Here is an 18,510-nt window from a genome sequence, read left to right as displayed (position 1 = left end):
GGTTGTGAAAGCGGATTTCATCCTGGCTTTATTTTTACCAAACAACCGTGACGACATTTGCGATCCTTGCCTTCATTTGCATTGAATATTATTTAAAACATGGATATGTATTAAAATCCAAGGGGGTCTGAGGGGAACATCTAAATACGGCCAAGCGGCCATAAATGCCACGTAAATCTACAAAAGCCAAAGCTGCTTTCAATTTTTTCCCCTTGGTAGACGAAATGCAAAGCGGGAAAAAAACGCGAAAACCCAGTATTCGTTTTCTTCAAGCCAAAGCTAGAAGCCTGAATAGAATAATCCCATTTACTGAGATTTATGGCAACTTCCACTTGACGTTATGGTTTCTGGGGGGTCGACAATAAGGACTATAGTAGCATAGTATAGTAGTAGTCGTCGTAGCAATCCCTAGTAGTCGCTTTACATAAAAGGCGGATTTTGGTATTTGAATTATGCCAAGAAAATCCACCTTCCTCATTGGACTGTTTTATACTCTTCTATGTATTGTCCGTACAACCTGATCGTCCTCATTTCATTTCTTTTATTGTCTTGCAGGTGTTGGCATTGTATTAATTACCGTTAGCGGCATTGCTTGGCGACTCACAGCGACGGATGCTCCGAGTTGTCGAGCCCTACTTGGGATCGGTGGACCCTACGAGGAGGATTATACCCACGGGGGTCGTTTTCTCTCAAGGCCTCCCATGGGATATAATGGCCCTTACTCTGGTGGTGGTGGCGGTGCGGGTGGTGGAACCAGTGGTCAGCCTGCAGCTTCAGCGGCGGGAAGAGCTCAACATCCTTATGCAGGTAGCACATCAATTCATTTGCTAATGGTTTGCGGTGGAATGTTATGAAATTTGACCGCAAATAAGCGGCCATTAAGGACGTTCATTCGGATTTTAACATGGTGAAATCTTCTTAATTTATTAGCCATGATGTACTCTGACTTCAATTATCGCCCGCCGCCTCCAACGTATCAAGCCAGTATGCAAGAATATCGTCTCCGATTACTCCTTATGGATCGACAGGGTGCAAACACGGGCGGGTCCGGAGGACCTGGATTGGCCTCCGCCAATGCCTGCATATCCCCTCCACCTCAGTACAGAGCACAGCTCAGGTAACTATTTACTAAGAAGAACCAGGGCTATGCCCCATGTCATTTTTGAAATAATGAATTGCCTAACTTGCTTTATTACAGAACTGCATTGGCCAATGCCATGGTTCACAGTCGTCCGCCCAGTTATCAGTCGCAAGTGTCCGAGCAACACCAAGTCATAGTCCCGCCCATCCCTGTTTCTAATCACGCCCAGGGCACCAATCGATTTGCTCCTCAGTCCGGTTGGTCGGAGGGTGGGAATGCCACCATGACAACCACGACCACGACGTCGACTTTGGCCTCCACGTTGTCTTCAGCGCCAAACTCGAGTCCCATCACGACCACCTCCGTATCAGCGAGGGATCCCCACCAAGTCCATGTTCCTGCCTCATCCTCCTCTAGTCAAAATGGGGTTTCCACATTGCCTCCCAATTGGTCACAGCCTCATCGAGCCTTGGTTCATCACGCCCGGATGATATCCGGAACCTCCCCCAATATTACCAACATCAACAACAACAACAGTACTAGTGAGTCTAGCTCCTCCCTGTCTGTCGGCATTCATCACACTTTGCCCGTAAGCCATCATCGGTCCACGTCCAATTCGTCCTCGCCTCAGAACTCGCCCATGAAGAAGAGCATGGCCGAGGACGAAGAGAGTGCCATCGTGGCCGTGACTCATGATTACATTCCGTCCAAAACCAACCGCTCCACCTTTGGAAAGAAGCGGTCAAAACATGCGAATCTTCAACCACAGCATCATCATCATCATCATTCACAACCACCCCAACAGCAGCCGCCATCAAATCCTCATTCTAGTCTGGTCACGATCGTATCGACACCGGGCGATGTGAGTGATTCTTCCAATCACACTCTGACGAACAACATTGGCGATTCCGTGATTGTCACCGTATCCGGATCGATCACGGATTCCACTCAATATTTCCGGAGCTCGCCGGGAGAAGTGGAGATCCTGGCCCACTTGTGACAATTTCAAACCATGTGAATCCATCGAAATGACCGACCGCTCTGGTTACTCTGAACTTTCACAATTTAGACAACAATATCAGAATCAAATGATGACCTTTCAAAGACGAATCATGCAAAACGAACTGGAAACCTCTCTCAAAGAATCCATACCCACAAACAAACCTGGAACCGATTCTAAGTCAAAATCAAAGTCAGTCTTGAAAAAGAAGCAGTCAATTGTTGACTCGTTTAGACGAATAACCGAATAACGCGTGCCACTTGGTCCAATGTTTGTGTTGGGCAAGAGAGAGAGAGAAGAAACCATTTTCCCTAAATGTATTTTTTTGATTGCCACATTTTCTACCATATTTTTATCCCTGTCATCCGTTCTTAACTTAACAGACCAAAGGGGTTGAAATATAATCTAAATTGAAACTATATATTGATTTATTTTACCTTTATGATTCCTTCAAACTTAACAGACTCAATCACACTTTTAGGGTTGAAGTTAGGAGAAAGTTAATCACGTTCAAAGAAGTTCCACAAATTACGGCAAATCGAGCAACTTTGAGTGTACCATTGAGCCATGTGAAGCTCGTATTTGACGGTCTCCTTTAGTTGGTGATATTGAACCAGAACCGAGCTCGCTTTCTTGATCTCGCTCTCAATTTGGGGCAGACTCAACAACTCCAGATCAGTTCTTAGGATATGTTTAGAGTCTTGGTCGAGGGATTTGATGGGTCCGTCGTTGATCTGTACTTCCTGAAGGTGCCAGAGATCCTCCAAATAGATGGCATTTGTAATGGATTCAGTTTTGGAGAGATGCTTCTCCCACGTCAGACTGAGACGGAAAAGCTCACAGAAGAATTGTAGATCTTTATCAATTGCCTCGGTCAACTTCTTGAGACTCAAAATTCGATCCACTCGTTTGAGGCTTAGGAACATGTGTTTGATGTAATGATGGAACTTCGAGTTGACACATTGGCACGACATGATGTCCTTGATAGACAAATGCAGCATAATTTTCTCAAAGGCCAGATCCTGCCTCTTATCAATTAATAACTCAAAATAGCACGGTGTATCATTTTGGGACATAATGTGCTTTGGTTCCACCATAAAGTGGGACCATCCTACGGGACGCTGTGACTCTTATCGATTTCCCGCCGTATACACGCAAAGTGTTTTTGTAAGATCACGCAACCTACTTTGGCGTGTATTTCAGTTATCGATTGGTACATCTAAATTGTCCTTTCTGGCATTCAATAAGGCTCCTACCACTCTAAAATGGCCTCGAATCGTGGCTACAAATGTTGGGGTCCATCCAAAGTCGGTGGCTGTGTTCTCCATTGCTCCTGAATCCAATAAATAGTTGACGATGGAAAGGTGTCCGACGGAACTGGCGATGTAAACCGGAGTTCGGCCATCGGCAGTGAGTGCTTCCAAATCCGCTCCAAGGGAATGCAACAACTTCAATGCCTTAAGAGATTATAAAACTATTTAGAGTTACGAAGAAAATGAGAAGGGACAATAAAGATCTTGCACAGGTCATTTTGATCGTCCAAACGACAGGTAGACAATCGGTCCTTATTAAAAACTAATGATGCTAACTTGAATACGTTAATTCCATTTGCATCTTAGTGTCATTTGTGGTCCTTTTTGCAATTTTTGTTGCAATTTTACAATTTACTTATTTTTGGTTTGGGGTGTCTTAATAAGACTTTCTTGCCCCTCCTTAATAATGAGGGGAAAAATCGAAACCACAAGCAAAACCAAATTAAATCGTTTTTTTAAGTTTTTCAAACATCAAAATCAAATATCTGAATTGTTACGACGGCCCAACATACTTTAAAAAGCTGTGAATCAGAGAGGCTTTTCCACATCTGAGTTTGAAAATAGAAGTCAAAGTGGACTTTCCTTGTATACATAAGTATATAAGAGATTGATCAAGGAAGGAAGAATTTCAAGGTCACAGTAAGAGTATATAGAGGAAAGTATGTACCTTTAAGTGGCCAAGGTGTGCCGCAATGTGAATGGGTTGCCAGGCATTGTTGTCAGAAATGCTGACATTGGCCCCTAAATCCGCCAAGGCCTCGATGACTGTAGAGCGATTGCCTAGAGTGGCCGCCCACACAGCCGTTCGTCCTCGATCATCTTGATGGTTCAAATAGAGGCTTTTAGGCTTGAGGTAATCCAAAATATGCATGTGACCGAAATAACTCGGCCAAAAGAGGATGTTTGCGCCATCGAATGTGATAGCGCTTAAATTGGCCCCGGACTCGGTCAGAACTTGAGTGGCCCACAAATGGCCTTGCTGCGAGGCCACCAACAAGGGTGTGAACCCGTCTACCGATGCTCTGCAATCAAAACACGAAATTTGGGTTCATGTGGAATATCGAAGGTAATCAATAGTTCACTCTCACTTTTCCTTATTTGCTCCGAGGGAGATGAGTTTCTCTACCACAGCATGGTTGCCAATATAGGCTGCTGCATAGAGAGGGGTCATCAGATCATCATCTTCGAGGTCGAGGTCCGCCCCGTTTTCGACCAGGAGCTCGACTGTCAATTCTTGGCCCATGAGGACCGCACAATAAACTGGCGTTTGTCCCAAGGAGTCAGCATGGTTCACGTTGGCCTGGTGATCAAGCAGGGTTTGGATCACACCCGTGCGATTGGCTGATGCGGCGACATGCAATGGGGTCTGACCTGCCTCGTCCGTGCCATTCACGTTGGCATTGCTTACAATTGATATAAGGGCACGGTTTTACGAAATCGAATTGCAAAAGGGTTGAATGTATTATCCTAACTTGTGAAGAATAGCTATTTATTCAATTGCGGGGACATTCTTTGCGTGGAGTTTTTAAACGTGAGGCTTGAAGAAAGTCGACAAGGTCAAGAAGACACCTTTAATGCGGTCGCCCATTTCATGCCGTCGAGTTTGAAGAGAAGAGCGATGAGGGCTTGCCCGAGAGCATTTGAATAAACTGCATGCAAGGAACGCCGCCGCTATTGAATACATAGTTTTCTTTTACAAGAACCGGTTTTCAAGGTATGAATTTCCCTCGAAACCACTCGAAGCCAAATTTGACGTTGGAGAATGTCTATTTTCTTCAAGATGTGGCTGGAAACTTAGATTCCGGCCACTCGTGAATACAGCGCCATAAAATAGGATTTCAAATGGTGGCGTTTGGTTTCCTTTGGGTGCCGGAGAGGGAACTTTATATCCATGAAAACCGGTCCTTGTAAAATAAAATTGTTCTCTTCACACTTTCAATGAATACTTCAATTCTTCGAAACAAAGTCAACCAGTAATAATAAAGGGTCCTGCAGGTGTTCAATTCCTAGACGTAACTAGATTTAATTTGTATTGTATTAGTTTTAAGCCTCTCACAATGGCTTCGAACACGGTCTTAGAAAACGAATTTGTGTTGTCTTGAAGAAGACTTAATCAAGTACGACAGTGTGCAAAGACGGGCATATTTGAATTAACATTTTGTCAAAATCCTTATATTTCGTTTGCCATTGTTCGCCCAATGTAAAAAAAAGCCATTCATAATTCGCAAATGTTGTGTTCCTTGTTCAAGATTTCAATTTGCTCCATGTACTGGACTGCCTTCAGATAAGCCATTGAATTATTGAATCACATCACATGCACGACCCTGTACACAAAAGGTTTCTTACTTCTTTATACCATAGAGGATTTGAGAGGGCCTCATCTCACTGTCCGTGAGTAAATATATTTGCTTTTCAATCAAACCAAAAGCTCACAACTCAAAAGATAATTGGCGAAATATCGATTAGTAACGGAACCTTTTGTGTCCCAAGGTATTTTGAAACATTTAGGCTTGCGATCATTTTCCAAATTGTCGAGCTACCGTGCCCTTGATCTAATAAGATTTCCACTATATCTGTGTGTCCTCTAGAACTCGCCACGGCCAACGCAGTGTGACCGTTTTTGGTTCGGACATCGACCAAAACCTTCGAGTTCAATAACGTTTTGATCACTTCCACGTGATTCTCTTGAGCTGCCACATAAATGGGAGCTGCTTTAGTTGCGTAGGATCGGTGATTGGGATCTGAGCCTTTCTCCAGAAATGATGTGACTAAGTCCAAATGGCCAAAGAATGACACCAACCACAACGATGTTCTTCCATAATCGTCCGTTTCATTGAGATTTGCCCCTTTGTCCAACAAGATATTCACAACGTTGATGTGATTATTGATGCTGGCCAAATGTAGAGCAGTGGCTCCTTTTTTGGACTTGCTATCAAGACATTGGATGGATAAGATTCGGTAAAAGTCCCCATCTTTCGGACCTTAGCTGCCCGCCTCACCTGTTTACTTTCGACCCGTATAATAAAAGAATGGATACAACCACATCATGTCCGGAAAAGGCCGCTGCATGGAGAGGTGTGAAACCATTCTGGTTTTGACCTTTGGGATCCGCCCCGTTGTTCAGAGATGATCGGACAGCTTGGGCGTTGCCTTTTAAACTATTGAAATACAAGGCTTGATCGAAGAAGGATCCGTTTTGTTTGGTGATGTCTAAAACATCAGCCACAATGGCAATATCTAAGAATACTACTCTTTAGCGAGGAGTTGCCAGTAGTCAACGAATAAATGAGTCAAATTCTTACCCACTTGAAGAGATCTTTTCACAAAGGCTAAGCACACTAAAAACAATATGGTCCGCATGTTTGGAGAGCTCCTATCACAATGATGCTTTTTGGCATGATCAGTGAGTTTTTTTCGTTTGAGCGGAAATGCGAAATTACGGCAAAATCCAGGTTCTCCTCCAGATCTAAGCCACTCTCAGTCTCGAAGCTGGCCGGCAAACAAACCCAGTAATCTCCCTTTGAATTACGATGAAGAGTCTAAAAGAAGAGGCCTTTCACGCCTCCTTGGCTTTGTTTTGAATTCCTCCTCTGCTGATGTCACGCTTCAATCCTTAAAGACCAATCTCATCCAAGATTGCCATTCCTCATTCTCAATCCACTCTGCTGAGGAAGTATGCTTTGTTAAGTCCCCCGAATCGCTCTCGAAAAAAAAATGGTCATCATTCGTCCAAGACCCAACTCGCCTCCGTTCATTCATGGCGTTCATCCGCCAGTGATTTTTGACTTTGGCCACCAATGATATCCGAGATGATTTCGTGTCGCCGCAAGAGCAGATTCCTTAATTTGCTTGTCCAGGTCGTTCTGCGGTTGACCAATTCCCCCTAGTCCGAAACTTCATATACTCACTCTATCTCTCTCTGTACAAACAAGTCAACCGCAGCAACTCTCGTTGGATGCTCCAGAGAGCTCTTCCAAAAGAGATGAGTTCCAATCCAATGGAGAACCGACCAACGATCAGGACAGATGCTCGTCAATTAGCTCGGCCGTTGATGGTGTGGTACAACGTTGTTGTTGTTGTTGTTGTTGTTGTTGTTGGAATACTACGGATGTTCACTGTACACATGGAGAGTGAGTGGGTAGTGCGCATGTGCACATGAAATAGAGGTAATTTGGGTCCTTCTCGCTCATCATTTTGACACGACAGAGCTGTAATTTGTTTAAATGGATACTAATAAAGAGACCTGTGCTGAAAAGAGAACAACGTGGCTCTGAGGAACCAATACCAATGTCATTACTGAAAACGAACAGGTTTTTGAGTGCGACTAATAGTAGAGACGAGTCTTTGCTGCTGTATAGAGTACTTTTGGTGGCTCGGTCAGATCTTGAGAGAGGATAGAGGGATGCCATGGGTCCAGTGTGAACTAATTAACGTCATGTACGGTATGACATATTTGCCAGAGTGGCGATTATTTTGAGATCGTCGGGAAATTTGATCGCTTCATTAGGATCAATTATCCGATCATGACCTGATGGGAATGAGCGATAACCGGCGACCCGATAATCATCACCCAATCAATCGGTTGATCCGATTTCTTTTCCACGAAAGAGTTACTGTTAAGCCTAACGGTAGACCGATATTGAAATGCTCGATATTGGCCTCACTGAACAGTCTAGCTTTTTCCATTGATGAGGGGACACAATATTCAGGTTCTTATAAAATGCAGTGCCAACCGATCTTTCGCTTTTTGCCTATTCTATCTTGAATTGGAGCCTCCACAGAGATGTCTGATGAGAGGTGTGAGAACATGACAAATGTACCCAACCAAGTACAATGGAGCTCGAGGAGCATTTCTGATGACTCAAATTTTCATTTCCACGCTTCCAAGTGGAAATGATTTTGGTAGGGTTGCTTTAACACGGCTGTGCAATTGAACCAAGCAATCATGGACAAAGAGAATTACAATCTCATTGCAAGAGGATCAGAACAGATTTAACTCGTGGTGCATTTGAAAGCAAAGAAATGGGCTATTGAAATGAAATGTTATCGTGCGATATGTTGCTAAATGAAAGTAAAAACACGTGACACTGGCCAGAGCTGTGTTCACGTGACATGGGTGTAATGCTTGGATATTTGTTCTCGAATAAAATCTCATAAAAAGGGAAATTGTTTGATAATGCGCTTTTGCAAAACAAATAAACCCGTGGATCTATTTGAAAGCGGAAAATCTGTAGACTGACCACATCTGATCACATGACTAACCACGGAAAACTTTCCCTCAAATCCAGCCGGAAGTTCAAATTGAAGTGTAATTTCGAATTGAAAAAATGGCACTTTAACTAGTGTACTTTTTCTGTGATCGTTATTTTCTCTCATTCCATATAACAACATGTGCTGTATATCACTGAAATCAAAGCAACTCTCGAAAATTATTAAGTAGATATTATTTTAACAAAATTTGTTGTGGAAGGTGAACTGCACTCGAAACGGCGAGGACTCAAAATTCGAATCATTGACATAAGGAAGGCCTGACTTTGTATGGATATCTGTGTCTATTTCATCATTCATTAATCATTAGCATTTGTTCATTTTTGTACATTCAAACAGGGGATGGAATGTGGGTTCATTGAATTAGCTTGTTGAAATCATTGTGATGGACAGGCAAAGGGGACGCAGATCCATTGACACCACTCGTATTGGTTAGAGGGCTCGGCAACATGCTCCCTTGGTGCAAGGATCCACAGGAACCTGGTTTGTAGTAGCACTCCGTACAAAACGAACTTGAATAGGGCGTGGGTGGGATGCCAAAGGCAAGGCACCTAAAAAATGGAACATGTTCTCCTTCCTCTTAAACATCCCCCAAAATGATGTATTTCAAAGTAAAAATTACCGGTACTGGTGATCCAATTGGGCCTTTTCGATCCTTTTATCCTTGGCTCGGCGGTTCTGGAACCAGATCTTGATCTGAGTCTCGGTCAGATCCAAGGACTCGGCCAGTTCGAAACGTCGAGGTCGGGAGATGTATTCATTGCGCTGATATTCCAGTTCCAATCGGAGAGTTTGATCGGATGTGAAGGTGGTTCGTTGTCGTCTTTGTCGGGCATCTTTCCTGCGTCTTCGCGCCACTGAAAAAAAATTGAGGGGAAGAGCACGTGTCATTAATGCTTGACGGACTTGATCATGCCAAGATTCGTGACTCTTGAATACTCTGCTCCTGATGGGAAAGGCCCACCAAGTCATCTTGGTTAAGGAATTGATATGATGGGAAAGTTTGAGCTCCTTAATTACCCTGGAGGTTCATGTGTCAATCTCATTGGCTGAGGAGCAAGTGGGGGATGTCTTGATAATCTAATCATGACGAGGAAAAAAGTTGGTCTTGCCAAATTGAGGCTTGATCTTTAAGACAAAATCCAGCTCACTTCCTCTTCATGGGAACTTGGCACTAAATCAGCCATCATCGAGCATGCATGCCGCCTTACATTTTGATCCTAATTCCAAAAGCCAAACTCCACTTCCAGGTCCTTTGTTGTCTAGAGCAATCAAATTACCATATCCCATCCGTCCCAAGTCATGATTTGATCCGATCAAAAACTGTCCCCTGATCAAATTTTCAAGCCACTCTCACCCGAGTCCATATGATAGTAAATCTAGTACCAAGTTTATGTGAACCGCATATGGGTGAGGGTTGGAAAGAAGCCGCAGAAGTTCTGCCTTCAATTTACTGTTCGTATTCATTTTCCCCCTACCCTGAAGTTGGAACTGGTTGCTTTCGTACCTCTGAAACCAGCTGCTGTTCATCTTATCTGTTCCCATTGTTTTTCAATGACATCAAGTTCGAGTAAATTTGGTGAGTGAGAGTAGTTGTTGTTGTTGTAGTACTACTAGTAGTAGTTGTAGTAGAAGTACAAGTAGCGGTGGTGGTTGCAGTCACTCATGATGAGTAACGATCAAAACGAAAGCAATCCCGAAGTCTGGACTGAACGGTAAAAGAGCACCCGGACTCATTCCTGCTCGATCCCATTTATCAAAGTGCAGTTACTTCAATTGGAGCATAATTAATTGTTACTCAACATGCATCTGTAGGTTGGTGGATGATGACCTGGGCCGAGTCAGGATGGTCATTTCTCACCAAAGCCGCTGACAATGATAATGGATGATGTGAATATTCACAGAATGATGAGACGAAATGGAAACACTGGAAATTTATGGTGTGAATCAAGGGGAGAGGGGGCTATCATTGTTTGATGTGGGGGCGTCACGAATCGGAACTGAATGCATATTACTTTCAACAAATCCACCTTGCCGAAACGAGTAAGCTTTTGTTATCAATGACGTGAGTTGATATTGGTGAGCCACAGATGGATCACATTCGTTGGTGGTACCCATTAGGCGGACTTGTCAGGAGCAAAACATGCGTAGATCATGATGGTCCTTTGCATAAATTTCTCATGTGAAAGTTCATCCTATTAGCCAAGTCCCAGGGGTTCCAGACTATTGCATACATCATTGTGCGTGCGTATCAATGACCCTGATCCATTGGAGACGATCGCTTGAACCAATATCCAACTGCGTTCAAACCCTGGGGGTGCAAGTGGATCATCTCAAGTATTGCTCCTGAGAGATTCTTTTTTTTTTGCTTATTCGGCAACATTACGGAAGGCTTATCTTTTCTGTTGGACTTTTACTTTTCATCCAATCATCATCGAGGTCATCATTGGTCATTGGAACTTACTCTGATACAGGGGTACTTTTGAAGACGCAGAAGCGACTGACAAAAGAAGAAAATACAGTGTTATCATCGCATGGAACGAGATCATTTTGGACTGCTTTAAGATCCAACCTCGAGTTTACAACAAATACTTTAAAGGTGTGGCTGAGAAATATACTTTTGTCAAGACATTTTAAACACCCAAAATGCATCGTTTGGTAGGATATAATACCAAATTCTCTTCAATTAAGCCATGAGGGTAGGTATTACCCACTGTTTTATTACCGCTCGTTGCTTAAGGACATCTGTGAGATGATCCAATGCCATCAATCTCATATGAAATAAATTAATTTTTGACACCTTCCCCGCCAATGTTGGGGAAATGGTCTCAGTGGTGGGTGCCCACTGGGTTGGTTGGATGGTTGGTTGGTTGATTGGTTGGCAGGATGAACTCCAACCCACCCCCTTCGTTTCAGACCTTGACTGATAAACGAGCTAATAAGAGCTCAAGTACGAGTTTTATTGGCTCTTCTAATGTGTTCGCGCACATGGCATAAAAAACCATAACCATACACAACCCTGGAGTTGCGTACCAAAAACTAGAAAGTAACCCTCAGGCAGGGATGTTCATCTTCCAACCCTGACCAAGAAGCAATCGTGGTTAAAACTAGGAGCTGTTCACTGGATTGCCTCCAGCTCATTAAAGGTAGATGTTGGGGGGCAAAAATGACCTAGACCACATCCAGCGAGGTTCTATGCCATAAATCAGTTGTCAGGTCAAATGAAAGGTGTGTAATCTAACACTTAATACTCGTAATATAGTGTAGGTACGTTGCCAAAAGCCGGCACGAGAGTAAGTATATTGGCTAGTATGTACTTGCACCTCGGTTGCTCTGTCAGGAAGGTTCGTATTCTCTTTCAATTAATTTGATGATCCCTCCTAACACGTGTCCGTGGTTGGGCACATACAATGAGAACAAGAAGGGGGAGGAGAACCTGGACAAGGTAGTCGTTGTGTTAGAGTCCATCTGTCGGATCATACTTTACTTTCTTGTCAGTTCAAACCGAACAAAATGTTTTCAGTGACTAAGATAAACACGTCAAAGTGGAGAGAGAACGATGGTGATGATGATGATTATTACAATGAGAAGTCCTTCTTAACTCAAATGGTGCTCTTAGCTCATAACGCGCATCATTCTCCATCGTTTCACGCCTCGTCTCCTTGTGATGGACTTGGGGAATTTTTGCTTACAGACATCATAACCACGACGGGGAAAATCAGGCTGAAAGCATTTTCTAATTACCCATCACAAGATTAGAAAGCTCTTGTGACATTTTTGGTTGCTACGATCATCATTCATACTACAAACTCAGAATGGCGACTCCCTTTGGCATCACCAATTATTAGTCGACAAATATTGAAACATTTGAGTAGGAAATATGTGCCTCTAGTATTTTTCCGATTGGAGCGTTCTTCTTTGGCTTTACGGTTTATATTCTCAATTTCTTGTATCTGTGAAAAATGATCTCATTTGATGCCCGTTTTAGTATTCTGGGGGATAAATACAAATACACGATACACTCAGTTGCTCGTTTGAAAAATTCCTACCTTTTCCACTCAATACATCACTTTGAAACCAAAAATCTCGGGTACTTTAAACTACGCTATTCCAATAAACAAATGAATTGTAGTAATACAAACGTAGCTTTAATTAGTGCTCGAAAACGATGCATTGAATAAAAAGTACTTACGAAACGCTGCCAATCCGCCGGGAAACGGGAAATCGGGGCCAAATCTGAATTGTGGGCTCGATCCCGGCGAAGGTGTTTCCCATTGAGGAGAGTTGAAGTAAGCGGGGATTGATGGAACAAAAGGTGGCAGGCCCGATGAGGGAGAAAAAGAGGGTGTGCCTTGGGGAGGGGGCGTGATATTTGGGACATTTAAGAGATGGGGACTGGATCTGGGTATTGTCACTTTGGTCTCATTTTTATTCACGTCATCGTGCGAACCGTACAATTTGGCAAAGAACTCTCGATGTGAAGAGGGTGGTTTGACCTGAAATTGAGGGCGTGATCGTGATCATGGGAAGTCATCATCCGACATGACGTCACTTTTGGACTTACTGTAGATGTTTTTGAGTGTAGCTTGGTGCTGATCACTGGGGTTTGTTTCACATCGTCACTATGCCCACTTTCGTTGGAAGTGCTGGAACAATCCAAAGGCCTGTCCTCTTCGACCTCATCCACAACTTCGACATCATGATCTTCGAGATGATCACTACTCAAAGGGTGCACAGGCATGTTTACTTTGACTCTTTGATCGGAACCAAGTGTCCTTGTCTACTCTCAAGAGCTCAATGAGCCGCAAACCAAACGCAAACGACTAGTAATACTAGTAGTAGTAGGAGGAGGAGGAAGAGGAGGAGGATCAACGTGAAAATGACCCCACTTAAACACGTCTACCTCATCAGGTCAGAGAGCTTCCCGTTCGGATGAGTGGACCTCTCTGTCCAGAGGGTGGTCGTCAGCAAGTCGGCTTTCTACGAGGAATTGTCAAAGACGCTCGGTGAGATGCACACACACCTTCATATGAGCAGTATCTGCTTACCAGGATCCATGCTCGAGCTTTCGGAAGGTGCGCTTTCGCCGTTGTTCCTGGTGTGATGTCGAGAGTCACAAGAGTTCATCATGTAGTGAAGTGCTAGTGCGGTCCCGAGGAAGAATTCCCGTGTTCTCTCGTCGAACCACGTGGGGTCATGTTAAAAGCGCAGGTGGGAAATGATTCCACTAACAACGGCTTCCGGATTCCCAAGTCATCCCATTTAAACTCGTCGGTTATTCCAACTTGAAGATGTTCTCATTAATAGCGTTTTCTTTGATGAACAACTTGCAATTGCTTTCTTAGCTTTTTCAATGTTTTCGAAACGAAGTTTCGAACCTCCTTTTGCGACGCGCACACCAGGTCAAAATTGAGCCGGTCGTTCCCTTTTCCGCTGGCGGAAGCGTTTTCATTGGCTCTCGAGGAACGGAGAGAAAGCTTTTCGAGCACCGATCAAATCATCAGGTCATGAAATGAGCGAACACCGGTACATGGCCGTCATCGAATGGGGTATAAAATAAATCGTTACATTTGAAATAGATCCTTATTGGGTATGAGGATCCACTCAACCCTCATTATCAAAAACTGTGCTCCGGCTCCTTTTGGCAACAATGGCTCTTGTACATTCTTAGCCGACCAACAATAAAAATGCCTTGACATTGAGGGTAAAAATGCATAAGTCATAAAAAAAATCCCCAGCGAACCACCTTGCACTGGTTGCTCGTCAAGCATGTGTGTGGTGTAAATCGTACATTGTTGGGATTGGTTCATGTCAGAAGGTAAGGAAAAGATTGTCATCTTCATGACCTCGTCCAAAGGTAATCCAATAAGCCTCTCAATAATGCATTTCATTCATCAGCCAACCTCCAAAGCGGCGTTATCTTAATCATCAATGGTTAATATGGATTGCAGCTCTACCTTCTGCTCGAGCACGTCGTAATCCATTTGCACAAAGACCAACTCTGCAACCAACTCCATAGAGTTCAAAATCATATGAAACGCTATTTTAAGACCTCATCATAATCCAAGAAACGTTTTCATGTCCCAAACTTCTTTGGATGAGACTCTGGTTTAAAAATATTTTGTAAGTTGGCTATATGAATCTCGTACAAGCAGGTAAATATTGAAAGGAGGTAGACGAATGTGGTGACTCCTTGGTTATTCGAACGAGTGTGTGCAACCCTGTTTAAGTGGGTGATTGTAATCATGACTCGCCTTATCTGCTTTGCTGCTGCAAATGAAGTGCAGCTCAGAGTTGCTCTTTTTTCTACGAGGACTCTAACCGGGTGATTCGATCGTCTGTTTACTGTATATACTGGAGCATGCCGCCAAGGTGCGTCTTTTTGGAACACCATGTACCTTGAGTGAACGGTGCAATAACTGGAGCAGGAGCAGGTCAAATGAGAGAGAGAGAGAGAGCAGGTGAAAATGTTGAACTTAATTAGCTGGATATGTGTAATATCAGGTCAATTTTAGCTCCAATGTTAATGGTATTTTCGCTTACATGCAATCCTTCGGGAAATAATGCCTCATGATCCGATTGTAGAAGTGATGTGTGTGACTAGAATACGATTCAACTAAGTTGGAACGAGCAAGGAATAACACACAATGAATCTGATTCATCAACGACCGCGAGCCCGATGAATGAAAATACTTTTGGGAAATGATACACTCACATTCATATCTCAATTGGAGAAGTTGGAGAAAGCCAGTTTGATTTTAAAGGACATACTAATACGCAAGTAAAGATCAGAAAAATAACTTGTTTTGCCGCTGAGGGTAGATTCCAGATGGTTGTCAAAACTCGTTTTCATTACAGTAGCAACTCTTTTCGGTAGCTTGTGTTCAGACCACTACTCGAATTCGAATCTCTAGGTATGGTGCTCGACGGCAAAACAATTTTTTCTTAGCTTTACTAATACGAATTGAACAAGACTTTTTCAGGGGCGTGAGCTCACGACCCAAAATGAGCACAGTCACGCGTCAGGCCAAACACACTTTTATCTTTTTTTCATTATTATCATTACCACAGTCACGCGTCAGGCCAAACACACTTTTATCTTTTTTTCATTATTATCATTACTATATCATTATTCTTTCTCGTTGAGTACCTAAGATTTTATGGCATATGCGATGCGAATAGGTTTTCAGTAAAGATGGTTCGAGATTCCCCCAAGATTTCCCCGTTCCATTCCAGGACCAAAAAGTCATTTTCGGTGCTCGAAGCTTGGTTGTACTTCAAGGTAATTTCCCCTTTCACTGGCTGTCAGGGAACAAATAGCCATCAATTAGAATCTTGGAAAATATCTTCAGATTGTTCTCAGAGCGTGGATGGAGTGAGAACTTTGTTCGAGAGGATGATGATCTTTGTTTTCAGTGAATGGCTATTAGAACGAGTAATTGCCGTTTTCCACACAAATGGAACCCAAAGACGAGCAAGAAAGAACCACTCACTTACTCCGTTCAGAGCATCTCCTCGAGGTTCCATACAGCCTCCATCCAACCCGGCATGAGAAAGGATAGAGGTATCTTTCACGAATATTGGCTCGAAAATTGTATTGAGCTGAAAGCTGTTGGCAGAGGGAACGAACACAGAAGGAAGGAACCACATGCCACTGTACCACGAGACGAGGCCAAGTGAAGAGACAGCCTCCACCAATCTCATTCAGAACGCACAACAACAACATGAAGAAGACGAAGAAGAAGGAAAAGAAGACGACCACAAGAGATGAAGAGGCTGTGCGAGGTTCCAGGTTGCGTTTTTCTCACGAGGAAACAATCATGAGCTAACACGAAGCTTGGATCTCTACAATGGTCATTGAGTTATGGGTTGAACGATCGAAGAAGGTCTGATAGTAGTAGGTAGGGTTAGGAATTCCATGAAGTTTTATGCTTCGTATGCTCCTTATAAAAAGACACTCGCTTTGTTTTTTTTGCCTTATGTATTTTTGTGGGGTTTGTTGTATTGGAATGGCGAGTTCTTGACAAGTTCGAGAGATTCGGAAGATGTGGTCGTCTTCTTCCCAATTGTGCTCTTTAAGCCCAGCAAAGTAAAACAAATGGTTGCTAACATGCAACAACTTTAACAGTGATTTTCATTTCAACTTCAACCTCTGGACGCATTAGTAAGATTCTACTATCCCTTATTTGTAAATTGCAAACACATCAAAAAGTTGGTTTTTGCAAATTGAAAGAGGTTGGAAAGATTAACGGAACTTTTCAGTCAATTAAGGATAAATCTTATACACGTCTGTAAAATAAAGCTTGTTTATTGCAGCATTTTGAAAGTCACCTAGATGCAATTATTCTAGACCCATACTTCAAGATAGTACCAAGACAACCGATGGCATAAAGATAATTTTGTTATCTTAATTGCGAGGATCCTTGCCTCATTGGATTGTTTAAAGTAAGGCATTGCAATATTTCATGATTTACATGTACTGTTCCCACTCTGGGAATGGCCATTAGGTTGGGGTTGGGCAAGTCCTTAGTAAGTTTAGGTGTTCTTCATTTTCACGAAGATGTTCTAAATGTTGAAAATTGGAATCATTGTCTCGGAGAATTACGCGTATAATCAGAATGTCATTTGCCGCTCATTTTTTCAGCTGCAAAAGCCAGTTATGTATGTGAAATGAAATAACAATTCATGAGGCCGTTAAATTTTCAAAGTTGTCACTTTTGAATACACATTTTCCACCTACTAGATACTAATTCAATGGAATGTTAGCAAAAATGTTTCCATCCTCAAAATCAAAGTAAAGGTAAGGGAACGGGGTTTTTAGTCATCCGGTTACAGTTACTTTCTTGTTTTTTAAACAAGGAAAAGAAGAAATGAAGAAAGGTTTCCTCCGTGATTTTTCTTTTGAATTCTTTCTCAAATACTGTGACTTATTTACTACTGATGGGAAAATTTGATAATCACTGGAGGCTGCAACTAGGGATATCAATTTACATTTTCTGTGACGTTTAGTATTTCTAAGTGCATGACGGGACCCTTAAGTTAGCCTCAAAATAAGACCCTGATTTTCCTCTCGTCAAACTAGTGGAATGGCTGCCTAATGCTAACTTTTTTCAAACCATGACAAGAAAGGCGGAAAAATGCTTGTGAAACTGTTTAGTACAATTGAGAAAAGATTAAAACCAAACAACCCTTAATCCTCGAGCCCTTGTATCCTTTTACCCTTGTACCCTTGTTCCCTCATACATTCGTCATTTTCTTCTCGTCATATTAGCTAAACGTAAAAAAAAACATGTAAAACGTGTTTTTTTGCAGTTTTGAACGTCTATGTCAAAAGTTATGAGCTGGATTCTTTGATTTTCAACTTACCCATCTTATCTCACTAGTAAGTCGACTGATCCGGTGGATGAAAAGCCTTTTTAAAGGTTGGAAGAAAAATCCATTCAAATTTGGGTAACTTTGAAGGATAAAAGCGCTTCATCTGAGCAATAATTGAAGAAAGCGATGAGATCAATAGTGCTCCTTACGATTTTGGGGGATATAAAAAAACTGCAAAGTTGGATTTGAGCATTTCTCTCAAAACTAAATAAGGCTTTTTGACCACCGTGATGAGACGGGTGAGACGAGAGAAAAGGAGACAACTGTATCCAAGAATCTAGCAGTGAAACTGAAAGCGCAAAATGGAGGTGGTGTCTGACTCAGGAAGCCTGTTCATTTGCTCTGTCGGCGGGAGTCAATCGCTCTTAAATGGTAAAGACCATGAGAATATCGAGCCATGCACCACTGGAATGTGGACAGGGATGCTAAGGTCGAGGATTGAAATTTTAGTTCAATGTCAAGTTATTTTAATG

General features: G+C 42.6%; 3 protein-coding genes across 6 annotated transcripts in view; 1 reads left to right on the top strand and 2 right to left on the bottom strand.

Moving 5' to 3' along the window:
• Window positions 1-2,500, top strand: part of LOC131879454 (uncharacterized) — a 64,083-nt gene extending 61,583 nt beyond the window's left edge. For both annotated transcript variants that reach the window (XM_059225794.1, XM_059225786.1), the window contains 3 exons: window positions 556-807; window positions 931-1,117; window positions 1,199-2,500. In XM_059225794.1, the coding sequence (XP_059081777.1) occupies window positions 556-807; window positions 931-1,117; window positions 1,199-2,081 (1,322 nt within the window). In that variant the 3' untranslated portion in view covers window positions 2,082-2,500. The remainder of the gene's footprint in view (window positions 1-555; window positions 808-930; window positions 1,118-1,198) is intronic.
• A 639-nt stretch (window positions 2,501-3,139) lies between these two features.
• LOC131879507 (ankyrin repeat domain-containing protein 50-like) lies at window positions 3,140-6,945 on the bottom strand. Of its 2 annotated transcripts, none has more exons than XM_059225861.1 (6): window positions 6,697-6,945; window positions 6,394-6,640; window positions 5,940-6,323; window positions 4,483-4,797; window positions 4,062-4,416; window positions 3,140-3,538 (listed from the first exon to the last, which is right to left on the bottom strand). In XM_059225861.1, the coding sequence occupies exons 1-6, from the start codon at window positions 6,752-6,754 to the stop codon at window positions 3,281-3,283; spliced, it is 1,617 nt and encodes a 538-aa protein (XP_059081844.1). In that variant the 5' UTR covers window positions 6,755-6,945; the 3' UTR covers window positions 3,140-3,280. The 2 variants fall into 2 exon arrangements, with proteins under 2 accessions (XP_059081844.1, XP_059081850.1); XM_059225867.1 differs by having other exon boundaries at window positions 6,394-6,631; window positions 6,697-6,944.
• Window positions 6,946-8,938: 1,993 nt separating this feature from the next.
• On the bottom strand, window positions 8,939-14,768 carry LOC131880172 (homeobox protein rough-like). Of its 2 annotated transcripts, XM_059226721.1 has the most exons (5): window positions 13,711-14,768; window positions 13,227-13,642; window positions 12,855-13,158; window positions 9,285-9,519; window positions 8,939-9,213 (listed from the first exon to the last, which is right to left on the bottom strand). In XM_059226721.1, exons 2-5 carry the CDS (start codon window positions 13,401-13,403, stop codon window positions 9,018-9,020), a joined length of 912 nt encoding a protein of 303 aa, XP_059082704.1. In that variant the 5' UTR covers window positions 13,404-13,642; window positions 13,711-14,768; the 3' UTR covers window positions 8,939-9,017. The 2 variants fall into 2 exon arrangements, with proteins under 2 accessions (XP_059082704.1, XP_059082696.1); XM_059226713.1 differs by having other exon boundaries at window positions 13,227-14,768.
• Between the last annotated feature and the right edge of the window lie 3,742 nt (window positions 14,769-18,510).

The sequence above is a fragment of the Tigriopus californicus genome, chromosome 1 (genome assembly GCF_007210705.1).
Source record: "Tigriopus californicus strain San Diego chromosome 1, Tcal_SD_v2.1, whole genome shotgun sequence".
NCBI classification, from domain to species: domain Eukaryota; kingdom Metazoa; phylum Arthropoda; class Copepoda; order Harpacticoida; family Harpacticidae; genus Tigriopus; species Tigriopus californicus.
The sequence above is the reverse complement of the archived record's forward strand: the minus strand, read 5'-3'. Positions and strand labels throughout refer to the sequence as shown.

Excerpts from the sequence above, each read along its gene's own strand:
- LOC131879507 (XM_059225861.1), bottom strand. The coding sequence starts at position 6,754 with ATGCGGACCATATTGTTTTTAGTGTGCTTAGCCTTTGTGAAAAGATCT. Across the intron at positions 6,324-6,393 it reads TACGGGTCGAAAGTAAACAG|CAAGTCCAAAAAAGGAGCCA; the intron begins GTGAGGCGGGCA and ends ATGTCTTGATAG. Across the intron at positions 4,798-5,939 it reads GAAATCTTATTAGATCAAGG|CAATGCCAACGTGAATGGCA; the intron begins GCACGGTAGCTC and ends ATCAATTGTAAG.
- LOC131880172 (XM_059226713.1), bottom strand. The coding sequence starts at position 13,403 with ATGCCTGTGCACCCTTTGAGTAGTGATCATCTCGAAGATCATGATGTC. Across the intron at positions 13,159-13,226 it reads TACACTCAAAAACATCTACA|GTCAAACCACCCTCTTCACA; the intron begins GTAAGTCCAAAA and ends CCTCAATTTCAG. Across the intron at positions 9,520-12,854 it reads CGGCGGATTGGCAGCGTTTC|TGGCGCGAAGACGCAGGAAA; the intron begins GTAAGTACTTTT and ends ATTTTTTTTCAG.